General features: G+C 35.4%; 1 protein-coding gene across 10 annotated transcripts in view; it reads left to right on the top strand.

Annotated features, from left to right (window-relative positions):
- Window positions 1-25,754, top strand: part of LOC145671318 (dual oxidase maturation factor 1-like) — a 712,486-nt gene extending 686,732 nt beyond the window's left edge. For 9 of the 10 annotated variants that reach the window (XM_081740315.1, XM_081740311.1, XM_081740309.1 and 6 more), the window contains 2 exons: window positions 12,090-12,530; window positions 24,841-25,754. In XM_081740315.1, the coding sequence (XP_081596441.1) occupies window positions 12,090-12,530; window positions 24,841-24,883 (484 nt within the window). In that variant the 3' untranslated portion in view covers window positions 24,884-25,754. The remainder of the gene's footprint in view (window positions 1-12,089; window positions 12,531-24,840) is intronic. The other variant, XM_081740317.1, reaches the window with a different exon arrangement.
- Window positions 25,755-26,497: the final 743 nt, after the last annotated feature.

Genomic DNA, 26,497 nt, shown 5'->3' with positions numbered 1-26,497 from the left:
CCGATTTTAGTCAGAAGTAATATGCCTATTTGAGAACCCTCACAGAATGTAGAGCCTACAGGATAAAAATCATCAAAATCACGACCGATTTCAATCCCATGTAATGTGCCTATTTGGGAAACCTCAAAGAAAGTACAGGGAAAACATCATCAAAGTCGTTTGACCGATTTTAGTCAGAAGTAATATGCCTATTTGAGAACCCTCACAGAATGTAGAGCCTACAGGGGAAAAATCATCAAAATCACGACCGATTTCAATCCCACGTAATGTGCCTGTTTGGGAAACCTCAAAGAAAGTACAGGGAAAACATCATCAAAGTCGTTTGACCGATTTTAGTCAGAAGTAATATGCCTATTTGAGAACCCTCACAGAATGTAGAGCCTACAGGGGAAAAATCATCAAAATCACTTGACCAATTTCAATCCCACGTAATGTGCCTATTTGGGAAACCTCAAAGAAAGTACAGGGAAAACATCATCAAAGTCATTTGACCGATTTTAGTCAGAAGTAATATGCCTATTTGAGAACCCTCACAGAATGTAGAGCCTACAGGGGAAAAATCATCAAAATCACGACCGATTTCAATCCCATGTAATGTGCCTATTTGGGAAACCTCAAAGAAAGTACAGGGAAAACATCATCAAAGTCGTTTGACCGATTTTAGTCAGAAGTAATATGCCTATTTGAGAACCCTCACAGAATGTAGAGCCTACAGGGGAAAAATCATCAAAATCACGACCGATTTCAATCCCACGTAATGTGCCTGTTTGGGAAACCTCAAAGAAAGTACAGGGAAAACATCATCAAAGTCGTTTGACCGATTTTAGTCAGAAGTAATATGCCTATTTGAGAACCCTCACAGAATGTAGAGCCTACAGGGGAAAAATCATCAAAATCACTTGACCAATTTCAATCCCACGTAATGTGCCTATTTGGGAAACCTCAAAGAAAGTACAGGGAAAACATCATCAAAGTCATTTGACCGATTTTAGTCAGAAGTAATATGCCTATTTGAGAACCCTCACAGAATGTAGAGACTACAGGGGGAAAAATCATCAAAATCACTTGACCGATTTCAATCCCACGTAATGTGCCTATTTGGGAAACCTCAAAGAAAGTACAGGGAAAACATAATCAAAGTCGTTTGACCGATTTTAGTCAGAAGTAATATGCCCATTTGAGAACCCTCACAGAATGTAGAGCCTACAGGGGAAAAATCATCAAAATCACTTGACCGATTTCAATCCCACGTAATGTGCCTATTTGGGAAACCTCAAAGAAAGTACAGGGAAAACATCATCAAAGTCATTTGACCGATTTTAGTCAGAAGTAATATGCCTATTTGAGAACCCTCACAGAATGTAGAGACTACAGGGGGAAAAAATCATCAAAATCACTTGACCGATTTCAATCCCTAGTAATGTGTCTATTTGGGAAACCTCAAACAAAGTACAGGGAAAACATAATCAAAGTCGTTTGACCGATTTTATTCTGAAGTAATATGCCCATTTGAGAACCCTCACAGAATGTAGAGCCTACAGGGGAAAAATCATCAAAATCACTTGACCGATTTCAATCCCACGTAATGTGCCTATTTGGGAAACCTCAAAGAAAGTACAGGGAAAACATCATCAAAGTCATTTGACCGATTTTAGTCAGAAGTAATATGCCTATTTGAGAACCCTCACAGAATGTAGAGACTACAGGGGGAAAAAATCATCAAAATCACTTGACCGATTTCAATCCCTAGTAATGTGCCTATTTGGGAAACCTCAAAGAAAGTACAGGGAAAACATCATCAAAGTCATTTGACCGATTTTAGTCAGAAGTAATATGCCCATTTGAGAACCCTCACAGAATGTAGAGACTACAGGGGGAAAAAATCATCAAAATCACTTGACCGATTTCAATCCCACGTAATGTGCCTATTTGGGAAACCTCAAAGAAAGTACAGGGAAAACATCATCAAAGTCATTTGACCGATTTTATTCTGAAGTAATATGCCTATTTGAGAACCCTCACAGAATGTAGAGCCTACAGGGGGAAAAATCATCAAAATCACTTGACCGATTTCAATCCCTAGTAATGTGTCTATTTGGGAAACCTCAAAGAAAGTACAGGGAAAACATCATCAAAGTCATTTGACCGATTTTAGTCAGAAGTAATATGCCTATTTGAGAACCCTCACAGAATGTAGAGACTACAGGGGGAAAAAATCATCAAAATCACTTGACCGATTTCAATCCCTAGTAATGTGCCTATTTGGGAAACCTCAAAGAAAGTACAGGGAAAACATAATCAAAGTCGTTTGACCGATTTTATTCTGAAGTAATATGCCTATTTGAGAACCCTCACAGAATGTAGAGCCTACAGGGGAAAAATCATCAAAATCACTTGACCGATTTCAATCCCACGTAATGTGCCTATTTGGGAAACCTCAAAGAAAGTACAGGGAAAACATCATCAAAGTCATTTGACCGATTTTAGTCAGAAGTAATATGCCTATTTGAGAACCCTCACACAATGTAGAGACTACAGGGGGAAAAAATCATCAAAATCACTTGACCGATTTCAATCCCTAGTAATGTGTCTATTTGGGAAACCTCAAAGAAAGTACAGGGAAAACATCATCAAAGTCATTTGACCGATTTTAGTCAGAAGTAATATGCCTATTTGAGAACCCTCACAGAATGTAGAGACTACAGGGGGAAAAAATCATCAAAATCACTTGACCGATTTCAATCCCTAGTAATGTGCCTATTTGGGAAACCTCAAAGAAAGTACAGGGAAAACATAATCAAAGTCGTTTGACCGATTTTATTCTGAAGTAATATGCCTATTTGAGAACCCTCACAGAATGTAGAGCCTACAGGGGAAAAATCATCAAAATCACTTGACCGATTTCAATCCCACGTAATGTGCCTATTTGGGAAACCTCAAAGAAAGTACAGGGAAAACATCATCAAAGTCATTTGACCGATTTTAGTCAGAAGTAATATGCCTATTTGAGAACCCTCACACAATGTAGAGACTACAGGGGGAAAAAATCATCAAAATCACTTGACCGATTTCAATCCCACGTAATGTGCCTATTTGGGAAACCTCAAAGAAAGTACAGGGAAAACATAATCAAAGTCGTTTGACCGATTTTATTCTGAAGTAATATGCCCATTTGAGAACCCTCACAGAATGTAGAGCCTACAGGGGAAAAATCATCAAAATCACTTGACCGATTTCAATCCCACGTAATGTGCCTATTTGGGAAACCTCAAAGAAAGTACAGGGAAAACATCATCAAAGTCATTTGACCGATTTTAGTCAGAAGTAATATGCCTATTTGAGAACCCTCACAGAATGTAGAGACTACAGGGGGAAGAAATCATCAAAATCACTTGACCGATTTCAATCCCTAGTAATGTGCCTATTTGGGAAACCTCAAAGAAAGTACAGGGAAAACATCATCAAAGTCATTTGACCGATTTTAGTCAGAAGTAATATGCCCATTTGAGAACCCTCACAGAATGTAGACTACAGGGGGAAAAAATCATCAAAATCACTTGACCGATTTCAATCCCACGTAATGTGCCTATTTGGGAAACCTCAAAGAAAGTACAGGGAAAACATCATCAAAGTCATTTGACCGATTTTATTCTGAAGTAATATGCCTATTTGAGAACCCTCACAGAATGTAGAGCCTACAGGGGGAAAAATCATCAAAATCACTTGACCGATTTCAATCCCTAGTAATGTGTCTATTTGGGAAACCTCAAAGAAAGTACAGGGAAAACATCATCAAAGTCATTTGACCGATTTTAGTCAGAAGTAATATGCCTATTTGAGAACCCTCACAGAATGTAGAGACTACAGGGGGAAAAAATCATCAAAATCACTTGACCGATTTCAATCCCTAGTAATGTGCCTATTTGGGAAACCTCAAAGAAAGTACAGGGAAAACATAATCAAAGTCGTTTGACCGATTGTATTCTGAAGTAATATGCCTATTTGAGAACCCTCACAGAATGTAGAGCCTACAGGGGAAAAATCATCAAAATCACTTGACCGATTTCAATCCCACGTAATGTGCCTATTTGGGAAACCTCAAAGAAAGTACAGGGAAAACATCATCAAAGTCATTTGACCGATTTTAGTCAGAAGTAATAGGCCTATTTGAGAACCCTCAAAGAATGTAGAGCCTACAGGGGGAGGGAATCATCAAAATCACTTGATCAATTTCAGTCCCTAGTAATGTGCTTATTTGGGAAACCTGAAAGAATGTCCAGGGAAAAGAATTTATCAAAATGGAATACTTTTTACGAAACTTATCATGGAACATACAAAAAGAGCCACGGACACGCATCGTGTCCGTGGTGGAAGCTCGGTTCCACGTTATGTCGATTGGTAGAAGGTCACTTACACACTTTGTCTAACTGAACGCAACAAAATTTATTGTTTGTGTTTTGTCATTCGTAGGGCTCCTGTGGTCACTCTTTGAGAACATTGCATTCTCTCTCAAAGGGTCATGGGTTACAATTTTCCATGAATTATTCCTGCTGTTTGGAGTGAAATGACCCTTTCACCTCTTGTGGTTACTACATTAATATTTTATTTTTTTAATAACGTTAGTTTCTGTTCAATCCAATGTGCTGTGAAGTGCAAAAGGGAAATCAAAATGCTATTTACTCCCTGCTGCTTGTTTTTTCTTTTAATTAAGTAATAGATTAAGGTGATTAATCAAACCAACATTCTTGGAAATGTAAGTGCTAGAATGGCTGTTCTGGTAGAATGGCTATATTCATAAGTGGGATTAGTATAATATTTAGGGGGAACAATTTTCAGACACAAATAATAATAATAATAATAATAATAATAATAATAATAATAATAATAATAATAATAATAATAATAATAATAATAATAATAATAATAATTAGGGATGGGCAAAACCGGTTTTTATAAAAACCGAAAACCGGTTTCTATAAAAACCGAAATTCGAGAAACCGACATTTCGGTTTTCTCCAAAACCGGTTCGGTTTTTCACCGAAACCGGTTTCGGTGAAAACTTCGAAAACACATAAGACTATTTCTGTGGAAATGGATTCGGTTTCCGGAGAACAACGAAACACCATTCTGGTCAGAAATAGAACAAATTTTGAAAAAAAAACTGGAATCGGTTTTGAAGAAAATCGAAACCGGATCTGGTGAAAAACCGAACCGATTTTGGAGAAAACCGATAACCGGTTTCGGAGAAAAGCGAGCCGGTTTTGAAGAAAACCGAAAAACCGGTTTTTGTGCCCACCACTAATAATAATAATAATAATAAGGGAAAAGATGGTAAAATAATTGAAAGAAAGGGAGGGGAATTAGAATATAAAGATGTTGTGCGTACTTAACAAATTAAGCATAAGGATAGGCCGAAAGCATTCAAAAATGATTTCTCAGGTCGTAATAACGAGGATAAGTTGCGAATTGGGAAGACTAAAAAGGAATGAAATAAGAAATAAAATCGGTTTATATTGTCCGGTCGAACATGTGCTCTAAAGTTTGCCAAAATTTGGGAAATTATCATTTCAACGATAATTTATTATCTTACTAATGATATAAAATAATTTGCTTTTAAACATTTAAACTTGTATTCAATAAAGAAAAAGAATTATAAAAACATGTAAGTTTTTAGTATTCCCCCCCCCTTGAACTGCAATCTACCTTTATTTGTAAATTATTTTCCAAAATTTCATTAACTTTAAAGGCAATACGCGACCGAAAGATGTTGATGGATTTAAATAATATTTAAACATTATTTTCTGTGATTCCAATACATAACAATCTGAGCTATTACATTCGGGAAGAGGCTAATTTAAACTGTTAAAAGTTATCGTAAAAATTTGATTTTTTCCAAATTTCGGCAAACTTTAGAACACATGCGCGACCAGAATATATAAACATATTTTATTTTTTTTTAGAAAAATTGTTACCCCTTTTCATCTCCCCAGTTTGCAACTTTTTTGGGGTATTGCGACTTAAAAACTAAATTTTGAATTTTTTCGACCCACCCTGTGAAGCATTTCTAAGTTGTTAAACGTAAAGCTTCTTTCCACATAGACGTTTCAAATTCGACAACTTTCGGGAGCTCTCTCTTGGCTAGATGATTAGCGTATGCGTCTTCTGCGTGGGGACTTGGGTTCAATTCCCGGTGGGAGTTCATTTCGTTCGAATCCTATGTTAAGCTATAGGTATACGTCTCATATACTTTGGTGTTAAAAAGCATGGTAAACCAAAATCGAAACAGCTAACCAATCAACAACATTTAGATCCTTCTGAAGATTAACCTCAAGCTTTTCTTTGGTAAAACCACTGTTGCCTTACGGAAATATTAATTAGCTAGCCCTCTGTTCGTTTTCTAAGCGTTGTTTTTTTTAGAGTCTAACGTCACACGATTATGCACCGAGGCTAAGAGAGATCGTGATAGTGAGATAGATGATAATGGTGGAATGTCAAAAGTAAGAGCAAAATGGCGAACCCTAAAATTGTGGAATGAGTTGAAATTTTTCAGTTTAACGTCCCACGATTATGCCCGTTATGCTAGGGAAGATGACAATAAAGCAAGTGAATGGTGATGGAAAAATTGGTGAAATGAGAAAGTGGAAGGAAATGGGAGTACCCCGAGAAAATCCACGGACACGATGTTGTCCACCACAAACTTACTTGGCCTTCACGCACCAGAGGTAAGCGCTCTACCACTAAACCATCGTGCCATCATGGCGAACCGGAGAAAACTCACACACACGGTGTTTGTCCACCATAAAGTCTACTTGGCGGGAGCTGGAATCTAAGTAGGAACCGCAAGCAGTAGGGGCGAACATTTTTAACCACTGAATCGCCGTAGGCCCTCTAACATTGTTGATTTAGGCTTGTTAGTTTAGGTTAAGTTGTTGAGTCAACTAATTTAAGTACTTTCCCAATTGCATGACGATAGTCAATTGATTACTTGGAGCTTAACGTCCTTTTCACTACCCAGACCGTATGAGATGTGAAGCAATAATACATGCTATTTTTTTTTAGATGGGAGGGAAGAGCAGAAACACAAATAATTTTAAGACACTGAAGCAAGAAATTAAATATGTACTCATAAAGATGGAACTTTTGTTCGCATGTTAAATATATTAACAACACTTTTCACTTATATATTTTAACGCACGTTGCAGAAACGTATATACAATGGAACATTGATAACTCGTAGCCAAAGAGAATAGATAAAAAGTTCGAGTTATGGAGTTTTTCGATTAATCACGGGGACAACAACAAAAATTCGAGTTACCTAGATCCCGCGTTCCACATTAAAACTGACTAGATAACCTCTATAACTCGAAGTTGTGAAAGTTCCTTAGATTAAGTCCTAGGCTAGTCGAGAAAGCGTTACTCCCTGTAGCGAACGCGGCCAAAGTGGCTATTCAGTAATTTTACTTTCACCAGATGTGTAAATCATACTGTGAGCCAGTCAGGGCTTCCGGGTCTTTTTGCCAGGTCCAGGTGTATAGTAGCAGAGTTCCAATACTCTGCACAAACCATCTTCCAAGCAGCTGTTTCTTGCTACAATCTCTTTGCCTGGCAACACGTCTTTCCTTTTTTTCCTTCCTTTTGAAATTTTTTAAACAGCAGGCGGTCTATTGTTCCGACCCGCACCAAATACGCTCGAGCTGACGTTTTCTCCGCGTTTTATTGTTTTCGCGTTTATGATTAGCCATCTACATTTAAATACATGGTCAGCGTATTCCAAGCGTACGCATGAGCAATAAATACGCTTTACGATCACCTCAAATAGCCGGGTACTAAATAAGACGACTAGTAGAAATAAAATACTGTACAAGTATTGTTTTTACAGCATTAAAAATTACAGAATGTGCGTGTTAATTTTAAATTATGAAGAGCTTTTACATTAAAAAAAGAAGCAGCAGACTCAGGTTCAATCACCGGTGGGTCGGTTTCCATATTATGTATTTATTTATCAATCACCAGATACAACTCAGAGGCCATTTTATATTGGATATCTAACAACAACAATAACAATGGAAAGGATTTGGTAAGGTATCGGCCAGGGCCTGTTTAGTAGCTGCCATCCTGGTATGACTGAGGAAAACCCTGGAAAACCAGTCAGGATGGTCGGCAGCGGGAATCAAACCGATGATCTCCCGAATGCGAAGCTAAACGCTCTACCAATTGAGCTACTACTCTCGATTCACTGCAAGTTCACGTTCCATGCATTCTAGATATTGAAAATGGGTGTTAAATTTTAAGAAAACCTTCATTTGCTAGAATTATGACAGATTTTTTGTGAAATAGGGTCCAATTCTATAAGTGCGAAATCAAAATTAAGCAAAGTAGCTCTTTTTTTTTGGGGGGGGGGGAGAGGAAAATATGGCTTTCGAAACGATACTTAGAAAGTAGCACTCCTTAATAATATTTCTCCCTTGAATTTCAGCCAGAAACATCTTAAAATACGAGTATTTCATGTAAGAAGAAAGATTTATAAGAAACCACGTAGGCTAGTTAATAAACATTTCGAAACTTTAAGCCCATTTACGTAAATTTTGCAGATGATATGTCATGATAAATGTATGGCATTTAATCTCTTTGTTAACACTCTATTGTTATTTCTCTGCGTGTTGTTGGTTGGGTTCTTTTTTTGTTTGTTTATGGTTTATTATTTGTTTTTTGTTTTTCTATTTAATAAATGAAGGACACATGAAAAAGAACATTAAAAGTGCGTGAGTTAGTTTAGTGAAAGTGAAATCTATATATTTGCGAGGACTATAAATCAAGGCATGAATAAGAAGGAGAGAAAATATACTATTATATTACACAGCGAGGTTCATTTGTGTTTTTTTAAAAAAGGAAATTCTGGATAAAGATGTAAAATCAACAGCTTTATTGGTTGTTGCTCATTTTATAATGACATATCATGTACATAAACATCTTATACATGAAAGGATTATATACTTTTATGATAATTTCCTCGATTTGTTACAGGTTTAGTATCCAACAAATTACGTTAATGATGGAAAATGCTGACATTTTGACTCTTAATGTTTTGTGCAGAATCAACGAGTTATTGCTTGTAGGCAATAAATAAACTGTTCGTTGGTTAATATAAGGTTTGTTTACTAAAATGATTTAGAACTTAACTTTCCATAATTCTTTTGTCGAGAAAATTACGCGTTCATATTGCACCATTTCTCGAGGATTAAATTCAGTACCTAGAAATGAAATCTTTGAGTTTTACGTACCGCGGTTCTGCCGGCTAGGGTAAAGGTGTTTATGAGAAATGACTGAAATAGTGGAATGAAGAAAGTGGGAAGAAACGGGAAAACCCTGAGGAAACCCACGCATACGGTGTTTGTCCACCACAAAGTTCACTTATTAGCTGAAATCGAACCCGGGACCCCAAGCACCGGAGGTGAACACTCTACCACTGAGCCACTGCGGCCCGAACATTCAATACCTAGAATAGAAGCAGTTACAACAATCTGCATACGGCTATGCACAATACGTTCAAATGTCAAAATCATTCTTGTTAAGATTTGAATACTAGGCGTATGAGTATAACCGAACATTGGGAGCAATATACTTTTCGAGTATTCCAAAAGTCAAATGATGCTTATCCTAAGATCAGAATGACGAGCCTGACCAGAGGAAAGATAGTTAACCGTTCGTAGTTATCAGATGCTATTGGTATTGCGGCGTCTCCCAGCGTCGTGAGGACAATTGGGGAGCTACTCGAAAGAATGATAGCTCCGATTGAGAAAACCAGTATTAACGGCGAGGGGAACCGATGTCTTGACCACACATCAGCATAAAGTCAACAGTACCACAAGCCAGCCGGTAGGCTCTCTAAGGACTGTTATGTCGGGAGTTTAGTTTGGCACTCTTCGAATATTCAAGTAATATTCCTGGGGGTCTATATTCTTAGAATATTTGAATGAAATGTTCGAATAATTATCCTAATAATAATTAGCCTAAGCGAATAAACGAATTATTATACAAATCCTAATAATCGTTTGAATGATATGTTGCTTTTTCATATAATAAACAACACTAGTACCCCTACAAATATTCTATCTTATTTACATAATGGCCTGCAAACGGAAGAACAAACCTCTTATACGTCTTTTGCTGACACAGAATTGTCCTTCAACATAATACATGGCATATTGTGGGCATATTATTTCATTCAGTGTGTGTGTGTGTTTTTAAAGGGATATCCGGAACACACTGTTACGGAGTTGGCCAACCACTTCCACGGAACTAAAGTAAATTTCATGTCGGAATTCTGCAGCGCACGCTCTTTAGCAAATAGTGCGCCAATGCAACCATCTCACACTTTGATTTTGTTTTCCCTCCCTTCCTGTCAAAATTTTCTGCAAGAAAGCCTAATTTTATTTGTCTGAAAAACAAATTATTGGGTGACTTGTCCCTCAAAATAAGATAATTCCGCTTTTTACCTAGGCTTGTTCTTTTGTTGGTAAAAAAATTGATTCAACATAAAGTTTGTATAGACTAGATTTCAACTGTTTTCAGACGTTTGCAGATGATTTCCTCGAACTGCCAATACCAAAACTGTAGAGTAATTATATGCACACTCGCATCAAAATTTAAAACACACACACACACACACACTGTAAACTGGAACTTGGGAAAAAAGTTTCAAATTAACATTGTCTGGTAATATTAAATGAAGCAGGGAGCCCTAGCTGAATTACATAAGTAACAACAAAGTGAACAATTTCCTTAGTTTCTTTCTTGAATTTCGGCAATAGAATGACTAGTTTTCAACGATGATATATACTTTGGGCCACATTCCATACTGGTTTCCGTCAACACATCGCAAACTTGGTGTTTTAGTTTGCGATAATAGGCATAGCAGTTGTAATTGAATTTTGCTTTTTTATATTATATTGCGCTCCGCTATTGGTACGGAATTAGTTTATTATTATTATTATATATTATTTATCTGTGGTAGAATGGAAAACAATCAAAATGTGTGCTTAAAAAATGCGTGACTTAATAGATCAAACAGATGTAAGCTAAATTTTAATATAAAATTGCATACATGTATGCCTACAAATAACTAACAATATTTGTACCTAGGTATATCATCTCAGACAAGTATGCAGTCTCAATACTATTTTTTCAGTGACTATGAAATGGTTGATTAAGTAGTACTTTAAAAAAAAAAAAAGTGTGCACTGTTGGAAACAAATTATACTTTTTGAAGTGCTCAAAATCACTTATGTTCATAAACTATGAATGAATCATATTATTATTCCTTTTTGTTGAAGTTATTTTACTTGCTTTTCTTTTTCTCTGCAAAGCCATTTCGAATTTTGTCTAGGTTTAAACTTGTGCTAATTTCAAATTAAATGGAGAGCATTGTGAAACTATTCAAATATTCTTGCTGAATTAATCAAGGATCTGCCTATACAACAAAATCTTGAAGCCATACGTCAGTCACAGTTTCGCTACCTTCACTCTGAACACTCCGCCCAATAAGATCGCATGTTTTGAACCAACATTCAGGGCGGAAACGAAAGTAGCCAATCAGACGATGGCCGAAACGAGAGTAGCCAATCAGACATGTCGATGCTCGGTTTTTTTTTTTTGGCTTCATTGAGTTAATAGGATGAAGATAAATATGGGCAGATCCTCTATTTTATAACATCCTTGGAATTAATAGTCTTAACTAAGTTCTGATCAGTTTCAGTTTGGAAAAGTTACTTTCTTCAGGTGCCACAGTCACTGAGATTGTTCAGAGAAGCGTATATATTGCAGTGCGTTCTTATGTGTATTTGGTATCCAAGAGTGAATACTTTTACAGTCGTTAACAACTTGCTAAATTTTAGTTGTTAAATATTAGTATACAATGATGAGTTTTGTTATAATTCGATGAAAATGTCGTATTTTCTAATAAAACGCTAAATAATGTTTAATAGTAGCCTATATTAATGAAATACGGGGTTAGTGCTATGTAGAACATATGCATAGTCTCCTGTTGTGTATAGATAAAAATTAATGTGGTGTTTCTTATTTCTCTTTAGAAGGTTGTCCAAACGGGAGCGACTGGGGAATCGCCATGGTTTGGACAACGAAGGCTTCCAAATGGATCCCCCAAATTCTCCATGGCGCTATCCTCATCTCATGCATCGGGGTTTAGAGAGGACGGCAGCGACTGCCAGGTCCACCACAAAGTCGGTCAGCTTCCGACGACAAAGTCGACCGGAAATGGCTGTGCTGCCCAACTTCCGTCGCAGTGCGTCGCAAGACTCTAGTGATTCCAGTGCCAGTTCTGCTGCGACAGCGGATATAGTTCATAAAGATCCTCTGCAGGAGGTTCGAAGACAGAACTCTTCAGGGTCAAGTGCTTCCAGTTTAGGACTGTCCTTCCTAACCAGAGGCATTTCGCGTTACGCCTCTGATAACCTCAGTCAGTCTGTTAGTGTGCCTCCAATACCTGCGGTGTCGCATAAAAAGCTCACCAGGTAAGTAGACAAAAAGTAATCGTCACATAGACCTACTATAAAAGAGCTCAGTGGCGCAAGCAAGGTAAGGCAGAGTTTTAATCCCTTCCCCCTGATCAAAATATTATACAAAAATAAATATTTACCATATTAAGGCATGTATATAAATACCTGAAACTATATAAAGTTGGAAGCTTAACCCTCCTCATCTTGACAAACTTTTCCGCACGCTACTGGAAGAGTTAAGAGCCTGATACACTAAAAATAATATAAAATTTACAATTTTTTTATTGCTTGTTTTCCGTAAGTGAAAGAAAATAATGAAATGCAACTCACCACAATCATAGATAATGTTATTCTACAACAAAAAATATGAATCTAAAAAAATTTTCAGTGTTGCTATCCATAGATGTTACACTGTTGCCAGAATAACATTTCCAAAATCTAATTAAGGCAGCGACTAGAGGAACGAACTCAACTACATTTGATTATGTATCATGTTTTGGAATCTTGTATACTACTTGTCAAATAATATTATTATTTAATTTTAATAACTGTGTGCTAAAACTATTTGGTTTATTACAAATTAAATACAACTATTATTTAAAAAGTAGTTCACAAGATTCCAAAACAACATGATAGGTAATCAAATGCAGTTGAGTTCGTTCCTCTAGTCGCTGCCTTAATACCTCTAGATTTTGGAGGAAATGTTATTATGGCAATATTGTAATATCTATGGATGGCAGCACTGAAAATTCTTCAGGTTCATTTTTGCTCTTGTAGAATAACGTTATCTATGATTGTGGTAAGTTGCATTTCATTATCTCCTTTCACTTACGAAAAACAAGCAATAGAAAAATGGTAAATTTTGTATTGTTTTTAGTATGTGAGGCTCTTAAGCGACATTTCGATGTAACTAACGATTGATGGTTACAAACATCAAAATAACTCTCACCGGTGTTCTAGTGGCTAGCATGCGTGCTTTTAATGCACGGGGTCCCGGATTTGGTTCTCGGTGTGAAAGCATTGGAATTTGAACGCATCACGGCTGTCACCTTAAATGCAGCCCACGTCTCATATGGCCTCGGTGGTGAAAAAAACGCTAAAATTCCATAATAAACAATAAATATCAAAATATCTATATCTAAGTTTCATACTGGTCGATGTATCAAATATCGGTTTTTGAATATTATAATACAGTAAACTCCTGATTATCCGCGGAATTGGGTACCGCGGCTATCGAAAATAATGCGCAAAATGACCAGGCAAGGACCAAAATCAACACGATTGGACATTTTTTTTATATACAGTAGATGCCTAAGCATAATTAATAAACTTCAATCAATAGTAGATTGACTTAATACGAGGTCTGACAAAAAACTAAAGGGATTGGTGCCAAGAATACAGTTTATTGTTATAAACTTACAAATTAAAGGTAATCCCCTTCAACATACAACATATTCCCCTTCCCTCTCTATACACGTTTGCATACGAAGTTTCCATTGTTGGAAGCATTTGTGGAAATCTTCAGGTATCACATTCTTGAGTACCGCTGCTGTTTTCTGCTCCACCTCTTCCAGAGTTTGAAAATGAATTCCCTTGAGGGCGGATTTCACTTTCGAAAAAAAGAAAAGAATCGAATGGTGCTTAGTCTGGTGAATAAAGTGAGTGTTCCAACACTGGAATCTTCTTGACTGCCAGAAACTGCTTAACGGTGAAAGCAGTATCGGAAGGGGCATTGTCGTAATGCGCTATCTATTCATTGTTCTTCCACAAGAAGGGCCTTTTCTCTCTCGCGCGTTCTCACAGCTTCACCAAAATCAGCTGATAATACTGCTTATTCACTGTCTGACCTGATGGTACTCATTTAATCAGGAGCAGGCCATTGATATCAAAGAACACAACGAATATGACCTTCATTTTCGATTTGCTTTTGCGTGCCATTTTCATTCGTGGTGACAAGGGAGTTTTCCAGTGCCTTTTCGTTTCACGATCATACTGAAAGATCGTCTCGTCACCAGTGACGATTTTCATTACCAAGTCCGGTTCTAATTCCAGGCATTTCAATATGTCACTGCACACGTGCTTCCGAAAGTCCTGCTCCCGCAAACTTTGCGCATGTTCAAATAGTCATCCAGAATTGTCCGGACAGACTCTTTATCAAGGTCCACCATATTATCGTTCGAATGCTGAGCCGGTGATCTTTTCGGACAGTATCAGTCAGTTTTGCCACATTTTCCTCTGTTGTTCTGACAGGAGAAGCCGGTTTTCGTCATCAACGATCTTCTCGCGTCCCTTGCTGAAGCGTTTGTGTCATTCAAACACTTCTGTACGTGATATCGTGTTATCATCATACACATCCTGCAATAGTTTCACATACTCACCCGGTGATTTCTTTAATTTCACAAGGACTTTTAAGTTAATATGATCCTCAATTTTCACATTTCCCGTTCTTCCGGCAACACGATTGCACACTTCTCCCTTCAATCTCTGCTCACAGACTAAAACCAACTGAGAGCGGCAATGCATGTAAAGCATTCTCTTCCCGAAGGTTTCAGATTGCTTTGCACTTATATGATCCCCGATGCTCCACATATACTACTGATAGGGTTGCCAGTCCCGTTATTTATTTATTATTATATTTCTTTTTTTTTTTTTAGCTAGAACTCGTAGTTTTCTGTACTTATAAGTTTGTCTGTTTTAATTTTCACAAAAAATCAAACAATGTTTTTTTTTTTTCGTGTTGGGACACCTCTTCTTTGTTGTTTCTAATTGAAGTTTCTTTAAACATTTTGTCATAAGGTCATGAATCGTCTATAAAAGAAGAAAACAAACGGAAAGGAAAACCGCAAATAATTCATCCACGAAATACACTGTATTTTCATACATAGTCTGGCAAAGAAATCAAGGGTTTGGAATTATAGTACAAGGTTGTGATTTGAAACAAAACAAACAAGAGTCATTAATGCAGACATGCACTAGCAACTTGTCACTGAAGTTTCACAAAGTACGTTGGACCATATCTTTGAAATTACTTCATTTCTTTTGTAATACATGGTTTGTTCATGAAAATTTTCCCTTTTAGATAATCCCATGATGGTATGTTAAGTGTGCGAGTTAGTTACGCTATGTTACCTCGTTCAGAGATGACTTGCCCAGGAAACATTTGTCTGAGAACAGCCATCGATGTCTTTGATTTATGGGCAGTTACTCCATCTTGAGGAAACCAAGTTTATATGAGTTCAATTAATCGTTTGTGAAGTTCTGACAAGAAGAAAGTTTTGCAACAGGATAGAGTAACGCTCAAAAGTTACTGTCACTGAATATTCATCTTCTTCAAACAGGTATGGTCAAATTACGCCAAAGTTGACTACTCCATGTCAGATGGTGACATTATGAATAATGATGAATAGGTGGGAGAAGAGAGGTTCGAAGGATAGGAGGAGACAAATTGGTTTCCTGACTGCTTACTGTTTCCAAAAATATCGAAACATACTAAGAGACAACTTGGTAGAAAAATTCGTGAGAAAAATTGAGGATCCAGAAAAAGACGTTGAGTTGGAATTTGAATTGGAGTTAGAAGAGAAAGGGGCCATTGTATTTCTGAATATGAAGATAAGCAGACAAGAAGTTAAGTTGATCACGGAATGGTACCAAAACAGTTGTGTATCAGGGAACGATTGTCACCAAAGAACTGATGTGGATTATGCAACGAAGGAGAACTTTATAAAGAATATGGAGGAAATGTTAACTAACAGTGATAAAACAAAAGCAGAGGAATTTCACATGCAACAAGAAGCTGAAGATGGAAAGAAGAAGAAGAAAAAAATAAGGATAAGTAAGAGAAATAGAGAAAGAAAGGAAAGAAAGAGAAGAGGGCATAGTAAGGCATAGAAAGTATGGGCTAGAACACCAAAATAATAGAGTGTACTTAAGAAAATGGAAAATGTCTTAACATATAGGAAAGGAACTACTAGATGTATTACGTGAGAGGAGAAAGTGGAAGAAGATCCAAAGGAGTTGATGAAGAGAGGAGTGATTCATAGGGTTCAGTGCAAAGAATGTGACAGTTATATAGGTAAAGTAGGGGAAAAGTTAAAAAAGTGTGTAAACCAGCACAAGGACAATGGAAGCTTAGAAGGAGAAAGAAATGCCATTTTTGAACATGTACGGGACACAAGGTATGACATAAGTTGATGTGAGACCAAACTTTAGGTCTTGAACAAGGAAAGTTAGTAAGGAAATGAAAGGAGACCAAGTTTATTGAAAACGAACAAAGTGATTGAATTAGAATGTGGGTCTGAAAATTGATGAGCAGTGGGGCAAGTTATTGGAAAAAAAGTTTTCGATTGTAACTGGAAATTGTAATTTTTATCTTTTATCGTTATGTACCAAGCTTTGTTACCGGATAAGACATATTAATCGATACATCACATGGAAATCAACAAAATTACATGCTCGAGAGTAAATTCTCATGTGTAGCTTTCGAGAAAGTCTAGAAAAATGAATTTATAAGGCGTTAGAATGTATGTCGGTTATTGCCAATCTGATGCAGTTGATAGTTTTTTCTCTGTTGGAGTACATTTTATTCGGCCAAGGTGAAAGGAACGCGAGAGGTACATGTCTAGTTGAGTTCTGTAAAAGCCATAATTTGACTGTAACAAATACTCTCTTCGAACAACCACTAAGAAGAAGATACACATGGACAAGACCAGCAAACAAAGGAAAATACCAAATAGACTATATATTGGTCCGACAAACATTTAGAAATCAAGTAAATAACAGTAAGAGTTACCCACGTGAAGACGTTGACTCAGACCATAATTTAGTTTTGATGAAGAGCGAACTCCGACTAAAGAAGAAACGAGTGGTAGCATGACGCAAAAGGTGGAACACAATCAAGCTAAGAAGAGAGGAAAACACGAAAAGGGAATTTGCAACTGCGACTAACAAAGAGACATCTAAGGTAGCTTTAGCGGGTGATGACATCAACTCGAAATGGGAAGCGATGAGAGCAGAAATTATAAAAGCAAGGAAATTGAGGAAAATGTAGTCAAAGGCAATACTGAAACGGCATAGAGAAAGGTTAGAAAACAGTTCGGTGAGAAAAAGAAAGGCGCAGATATCATAGATAAGGACCGGATAACACTAATAGAAGAGGAGCAGATAAGAAGAAGGAAGGAATATATTGAAGAACTCTACAAAGGAGACAGAGTGAATGAAGAAGGGATAGAGAAGGAAGAAGACGTCGATGAGAATGAATTAGGACCATCAATTTTACAGTGTGAATGTTTTGGAGAAAATGCAACATGGTAAAGCCCCAGGAATAGACCAAATACCAACATAAGTGATTAAGAATTTTAGAATAGCAACAAAGAAGAAACTATTTAATCTTATTAATGAAATGTACATCTCGGGAAAAATACCAAGAGACTTCGAGAAAAGCATATTGGTCCCTATGCCGAAGAGAAAAGGCGCACGGAAATGCGAAGAACACAGAACGTTAAGTTTGCTTTCCCATGCATCAAAAATACTGTGCATAATAATCGCACAACGAATAGAAGGGAAAATCAAAAAACTGTTATCGGAGGACCAGTTTGCATTTAGGAGAAAAAGGGGAACAAGGGAAGCAATACTAAGGCTACGGTTAATTATGGAACAGCACATCAAAACAAACAAACCAATTGTGATAGCATTTGTAAATATAGAAAAAGCTTTTGACAACGTAGATTGAAATATCATGTTCAGACCGTTGAAGAATTTGAAAGTGGATTACGGAGATAGAAGAATAATATACCAACTTTACAGGAACCAAACAGCTGTTATAGGAAGAGATCAGAAGAAAGCAAGAATAAGTAAGGGATTGAGGCAAGGATGTGGATTTTCACCTCTCCTGTTCAACGTCTATATAGAAGAGGCTATGAAAAAATTCTTTGATAAAAACGAGAAAGGCGTAAAAGAAAATGGTCAGGTTTTCAGCACAATAAAGTTTGCTGATGACATAGCACTGACAGCGGAGAACGAAAAGGACTTGCAAGAAGCACTTTCAAACTTTAACGACCAACTGGAAGAAAACATGAAAAATGAAGATAAAAAAGAAGAAAACTAAAGCGATAGATTGCACAAGAGCAAGGCAGGAAGAGGCGAACGTATGGCTATATGGAGAGAAAATCGAAGACGTTAAGATTTTCCCCAATTTAGGAAGTCTAATATCCTCGGACGGAAGAAGTAAAAAAGACGTAAGTTACCAAGAAATGTGTTGTTGGACGTTCGAAAATGATTTATTAAGACCCTGGTATGGAATGTGGCGCTTTACTGATCAGAGACGTGGACATTGGGGAAAGCTGAAATATCCAAGTTGGAAGCATTTGAAATGTGGTGTTGGCGCAGAATGCTGCACATATCATGGACCAAAAGGAAAAGAAATGAAGACTTAAAGGAAGCTAATGAAGGACGACAGGAGCTAATGAAAGAGATCATGAAGATAATAGGAAAAAGAAGAAACAGCACGCTTGGTCATCTTAGTCGGCACTCCGATTGAATCCCCGTGTTGACAAAGAGAGAAGGAAAACCAGGAAGAGGAAAACCAAGGATAGAATATCTAGATCAGTTACGAAGAAAAGGCCTTATCAAAGTACAAAATGCTCTCCCAAGAGAGAGAAAAGCTTTAAAATTTCCATGTTGCCCACCAACCTATAGTTGAGGTGAACAAGAAGAAGATGCAAGGTATATGAAAAAGTTACGGTGCTAAGTAACAGATTGTATCTATTGTTTGATTTATTCTAACACTGACACACATGCTTCTAAGAGTGACGCAATACTTTTTGTGATTTGTTGATTAATATGGAGTTATTTTAATTTCAACAACCTAAATAAAAGCTTTCGACCGTCCTTAGATCATCATCATGTAAGAATTAAGGTAAAATATACAAAACATAAAATATATTATCTATAGCAAAAAGATGTTTGATACGTGACACATATTACCGTTTCTTGTCAAAGGATTTCTACTCTCCTTTCCTATTTTTTTTTATATGTAATGACAGTTTTTATAGGTGACGAAAGTGATTGTTATACATCTTATTAAAGAGGGCTGCTAAAATTATTTGAAACATTTTATATTATTCAAACAGTTAGCTAAAATAGATTTATGGAAAGTACTTGAATTCTCTTTTCCCCTTTGGATACTTATTTCAATAAAAATACAGTGATAGTGACACAGTTGTCCATTTGCCCATCGTCAATTTGATCCATTATGAACTGATTTTTTTTTATTTCTATAATTCCATGCTGTCTAATAACCTGATATATTCTTTACACAATTGTCGTACTTCTGTTTATCTTCTTTTGTCAATCAACCAAGATTGAATCCAATAATCTTCAAATTAAACATAACATATACGATTATACCCGTTGTTCACACGAGGAGAATAATATATGTAGAATTTTGGAACTTCTCCCTCCCCGCCTAGGATATGCGTTTCATTGAAAGAATAATCTTTAAAAAATACTAACACTCTCATACCAATGGAGGGGGGGTCAGGGACTGACCCCACTGCATATTTCCCTGAATTTCTCCGCTATCTTTTAAAATATCAGTATCGAATTTTCTGACATTTAAGGTTGGTACTTTGACCTTCAAAGTGTAATAAAATACCTATTTTTGCTCAGTTGGTTTTAGTAGTATGCTACATGAAGTAGATTTATGTTATGTCATATTCTAGAGTATAGTAAGAAACGAGAATTTACATTTCGTTACAAATTACACAAACGCACAAAAATATTAGTACTACAGAAACTATAGTACTAATATAGTACTATTATAGTACTATGTTACTAGTACTAGTAGTGGTAGTAGTACTACTACTATGCTAATATGTTACAAAGTTAATACAATAAAATGCACAAAAATACATAGACATATTCTATATTTTATGAGGTAAATATTTCAAAGAACAATATCAATTAGTTTTACTGCTATTTTGAAGGTAGAACCCAAGTAATAATTGTAAGCATAAGGGGGAAGTACATTATATACTGTGTACTCGTAAAAAGGACAGAAAATATGAAACCATGCATAGAGTGTAACAAATACATATGTCCTTCCCACACAGCACATGAGGAGAAAGGTACAAAAAGGGTCTGTGCTGTTTGCTCGAGGTAATTCAATTTCCATTTGGAAACAAAGATATTTGTAAATTTTGGTTATGTGATTCACCTTTGAAATTATAAAATATACCAAAAGAAAGATATTTTTATGTGATGTAATGCAAATAGTTATACGATATATTTCCTCCATATGCTTATAAATAATACAACAATAATACAACAGTTATGATTTAGCATTAAAAAATAATTGGTATTATTGTTTGAAAAATTTACCTCATACCTAACCTAACCTAAGCTAACCTCATAAAATATAGATCATATGAATTCTAATAAAAGGTAAGAAGATTACCTTGAATAAAACAAAAATTTCATTCATTTATTCATTCGTCACTGAAAAAGGTTAAAGTAAAATGTTCCTTGGAATTAATATATAAGACTGAAAAACATTAAAAATTAAATGCATTTAGGTATGGGATTTCATTCATTCATAGAATTGTAGAAAGTAATTAAATGCATATATCAATAATATTATCATCATATTTGTCAATAATATCCAGAAAATAAAACATTTGCCCTGGGGTTACTCACGGGTGTTTAAGGGGTACATAAATAGCATTGGTATGCTAGTGTTAATGTTAGCGCTTCCTATTGGCACTCCTTCTCCCCCCCCCCCCCCCGTGCCACAGGTGCTGAACTTAAACTGCGTCGAGGATATCACTTTTCATCTTAATGACCCCAAAAACTATGAATTGGATATTAATATTACTCGTTTCGATTATTTTTACATATCATTCCTTGTCACCCCATTGCCGAAAATGTGACAAAACCTAAGTTAGGCCACTTATGTACCAAAAATCGGTACATCGGTCTAGGACTAGTTAGTCATCCAACGTCATTATATTCATTTATATTTATAAATATTAGTAATTTCTTTATAAAACTACAGTATAAATACAATTTTCTACAATATCATTAGCTTTTAACGAGAAAAAGGTCCAAGTACCTTTGATACAATGATATATATATACCAACCGATATATCATTGAGCTGAATAAAATTATATGAGATAATAAATTCTCATGAGTAGTTTTCGACAGAATGTAGAAGAAAGAACTCTTTTGTAAATCTAAAAATTGATGGTGAACGGTAACCATACTACTTTTTAAATGAAATTGCTATATATATAGCTTGATGAACATATACTACTATATATATATATATATACGATCGAAAGCAGGGTTGAAAAAACATGTTTTTTTTTAAAAAAACAAAAAGAACGTTTTTTATGTTTAAAACATGTTTTTTTAAAATTTAAAACGTTTATAACGTTTAAAACAAAGTACTTTGTTTAAAATGATGTTTAAAATTTTTATTTTGTTTAAAACAATAATCTAAATAGGCACATATATTACATTTTTACACTCTTAGGTATTGCTTGCCATCTATATTCAACCGCTAGATCAAATTTCGGGAACTTCCCTAATCTCGATCCGCCCAAATGTTCAATTCCGCAGTAAGAAATCGGGATTTCCCCGATCTCCGTTCACAGAATATGTAGTTTAGTTTCTTTGTGTTACGTTCTACTGGTTTTCTGCATTCTTAGTCTTTAAACGCCCATTGACGCAACTGCTGTGTCAGGGCTTTAAACCTCAGTGGCTCAGTATTAAACCTCAAATTAAGGCTGGAAGATGGTTTTGGTACCAATTTATTCCTGAAAGATGCAGCTTTTGCTGGTGTGCATTTTATGTATGTGGGAGGAGGGTAAATATCGTGTTTTTTTGTTTTTTGTTTTTCAACTGGAGGCCATTTCCCCTCTTGGGGGATAGATTCATAAAAATTGTTACGTGAAGCAATGAAGTAGGCCACTACATGGTAATATCGTGTATTTGTACTTCTGGCTTATATGGCGTAGCAGGAAGGGGGCAAAGTTAGCCAATTTTTGGAGTTTAAGTTTTTTTTTTTTTTTTTTACGTAAATTACATTTATTTTTACAACAAACATCAATAGCTCAATCCTTAATTAAGCTAGAAAGATGATTTGGTACCAAAGTATTTTTGAGGGATGAAGCTTTCCGTCAGTTGCATTTTACGTATATAGAGGGTACGGTACGTATGTACGGCCAAGAGGTAGGATGAAGTTTTTTTTTTTTTTAATTTTTCATCAAATTTTTTTCATCAGGTTTTCGTGGGTATTCCTCCCCTCTTTGTGGTACATCCATAAAAATTGGTATGTGAAGCAATGAAGTAGCACCCTACATGATAGTAACAAGTATGTGTACTTGTTGTTTATAGAGGAAGAGGGGGTCAAATTTGGTTAATTTACATTTATTTTCGGGACGGTCCCATAACACAAGATATATTTTACTGAAGTGGTCTAGAAGCATAATTCTTGTTCGTATACATGATGTGTGCAGCAAAAATGATTTGCATATGGACGTGGTACCATGGTGGGGGAGGGGAGAGAATGTCTAATTCAATGAATGTTTTTCTGCGCATATTTTAAAAAAATATTTCCTACATAAAACGAGTTCATTACGCAATGGCAGCAATGGCTACCATTTCTTATATTATTGTCACAAGTATGTGGCCTACACATTAGCATCATTTTGTCAGCGTAGGGTAACTGCAAGGTTGCCAGGGATCCGCAAAGTCAATATTTTTATATTTTTAATGTTTTTTGTCTGTTCTTTTTCTACGAATACGGCGGGAATTTCACGAATGTTACCTCGTTTTAATTTGTGGTCTTTAAGCTTTCCAATGGTGTATAACTCATGACTCTGTGATAATTAGGGGGTCACCAGAGCCCTGAAGAGAGTCTATCATTTTGTTAAAATCCCTGGCGGGTGTCTAGGGTTAATTGTGTTGTTATGCCGTAGACACTAATCATTATTAGCTACCCATGTTGCAGATAGAGATGTATCTTGAAAACTGTTTAGTTAAAATGTCATTTGCTCCTTGTAGGCTAGTCACTGCTCTTTTCCATGAGTTGTATTGTATTTGTCAGAGCATTTCTTCTAGCTTATGATGTGAGAACTGTTCATTATTATGGAAACGATAGTGATCAAAAAATACCCAAGTTTTGAATTTGTGAATTTGGATCTTAGAATAGTGTATAGTGTGTTTAACCTCCGTTATTCTTGGAACTTAAGAAATGTTCAAATACTTCACTTGAATTTCTGTTGGTTTAGTTATACGCACACTGATGTGCAGAATTTCGTTCAGTAATTGCTGCTATAATAAGAATATAATTCTGCTTGTAATTTACTCCATGCACAATTCCTGCGGAGGATGGGTTGTTTGTTAGAAAATTAAATTAACTTACTCAATCTGATATTTTAGTTGTTTTAAACATGTCCAGCCAGCATCGAAAAAAAAAAAAAAAAACGTTTAAAACAATTTGTTTGAAACGTTTAAAACAAACTGAATAAAACAACAGCCCTCGTTTTAAACATGTTTTAAACACTTGTTTTAAACATTTTTTTAAACATATCAATCCTGATCGAAAGTAATTACTGCTAATCTTAACGGAATAGGTTTGTGTGAATAGTCTAAAATACCACCAATTCCCTTGAATTTCAAGAACATTAACTTTAAAGGGTGCCGATAAACTTTTTCAATGATTTTAAGATCATCTGAACAATTAAAAGTTTGTTTATAAACTATAATAGTAAATCATTATCAAATAATTATTCCTTTATTAACCCTTTAATATTTATTTTACACATGCTGGTTAAAAGATCATTGTATTGATGAAATTTTAACGTTAATTGTAAATGGTGTTATTTTCGATTATACCTAATTGATAAAAATTTGAACTAAGGCTTTAAGGAAACAGAATTGTAGACCATGTTGAAACTATGACCGTATTTAGATGTACCAGACGATCAAACATACAAAATTAAGATTTAAATAAAATTTACAGAATACTTCAGGAAGCCATTTGGATTCGAAATGTTTGTTAAAAATTAAAAATGCAAGTTAGAGTTCGAACTCTTAAGTTAAAATGTTACTATATTATTGAAATGTTGACTCCACTCAAACAGAACTTTCTTTTGTGGTTGTTTACTTACATAAAATTCCAGTCAACATTTTCTACAAGTTCAAGTTGCACTCCTCTATGGATAATTAATTACAAATTTAAATTTCTCTGGATTGCTATGTCATTTTGCTTATTTGTTTAATTATGTTATTAATTTGAGTGTGTGTATGTTCTTTGTTTTCAGATTAAACCCTTCAGAGCATCAGAGGGACGTAGCAATGTGGTAGCCAAGGAATGAAACAGACTCAATGACAGAAAAAAAAAATATGAACTGAAAAATTCGCTTAGCGGCTGTGACGTGTGGCAGTGAGGAAAAATTATGAGTTTGGATAAAAGAACGCGTTTATTATTTCCTCAAGTGAACAATTATAAACTATTTCTCTTCTTGAGTAAAAACAGACATGTGAAAAAAAAAATGCGATGAGTTGTTATTGTTGCGTATATGTGTGTGAGTTTAGTTGGTGAACTTTTTAACTGACAATAATAACTGTTATTACTGCTATTATTATTATTATTCCTAATTTGTTTTTTTTTACAAACAATTAAAAATATACAAACAATACCTAAGATGCCAAAATGTTACAAAAATCTTTATGCTGGGTAGTATATATATTATATATATTGTATTTTTTAAAAGAACAACTTCGCTGTAAATACTAAAAATCAGTTAAAAAGGTAATGTATTAGATATTAGTATTACTCAATTCAGCTGTTAAAGTTTTACTATTTGATCGAAGTTACAACGAAATTAGATAGAGCATAATTTTTTAAATGTATATGTATGCTATATACACATGAAAAAAAGAAGCTGTACAATACATTCTGATATTTAAAAATATTTCCAATAGCTTCATTTATGCTTTGATATAAGAAAAAAGAAAAGAATCAAAGTGTTTTTGTTTGAAAAAAAAAGTTGTTTCTAACATTGCTATATTGCTTTTTACTCTAATTTACGAGAAAAAAAAACAAAAAAAATGCGTATTAAACTGTTGTGTACTTTTTTCTTAAAAATTTAGAACCACGACATGCGAGTATAAATATACTTTGTACTGAACTTTGTACGACAAAGTCATACATAAATGCTCATAAACTTTTCTACTTGCTTTTTATTTCTTTTGTTAAATATACAGTATTTGGTTTGTTCCCCAAACGTAGAAGTGCTTTTAAAGTATACCGTACTCTTGTTAAATAATAATAACTAGTTGAACCTGCGCTTTCTACACAGCGCATCATTCACATATAAGCATGAATCTCTTTGTCATTCCTCTCAACATCTGTACATGTCCCTTTACAGACACAAGTAAAAGACGTCTTGATAAAAATCGGCAAGGGGTATCATAAAGGGGAGATTTTTTTTCAGTATCTCGCACCGTTTGCAAGATTTGAGCCTACTTCTGGTTGGAGTTTCTCACTCATGTATGATCCGTGTTTTCTTTCCTCTTGCATGCTGTATGTAATAAGCAAATACATTACAGATACAATTAAATATAACGTCAGTGATATATGGTTTCATTGGGCAAAACACTCCAAACAATAAAGATTCATCTTGGACTGGAGAAATTGTTATCTTTCGTTTTTCATTATCATTTGAGCATGAAACAATCGCCGCAGAGATATACTAACTTTGTATACAAATGTGTGGTGTTGGGATGTATAACTCATGGGGTATGATGCTTTTTAAAATGTCAATACTTCCAGTGTACCCCTAAGGAATGTAATAAAGAAAAACGACCATTTAAAAAATATATCCAATTAGAACTGAAAATTGGCAAACGATAAGTAAAACTGGCATCTTTCCTAGAGCTTGTCGTTTCCGAGATATCATTATCAAAAGAATTGTC

Source organism: Thermobia domestica, chromosome 15 (assembly GCF_964235325.1).
Source record: "Thermobia domestica chromosome 15, izTheDome1.hap1.1, whole genome shotgun sequence".
Classification (NCBI taxonomy): Eukaryota; Metazoa; Arthropoda; class Insecta; order Zygentoma; family Lepismatidae; genus Thermobia; species Thermobia domestica.
The sequence above is the reverse complement of the archived record's forward strand: the minus strand, read 5'-3'. Positions and strand labels throughout refer to the sequence as shown.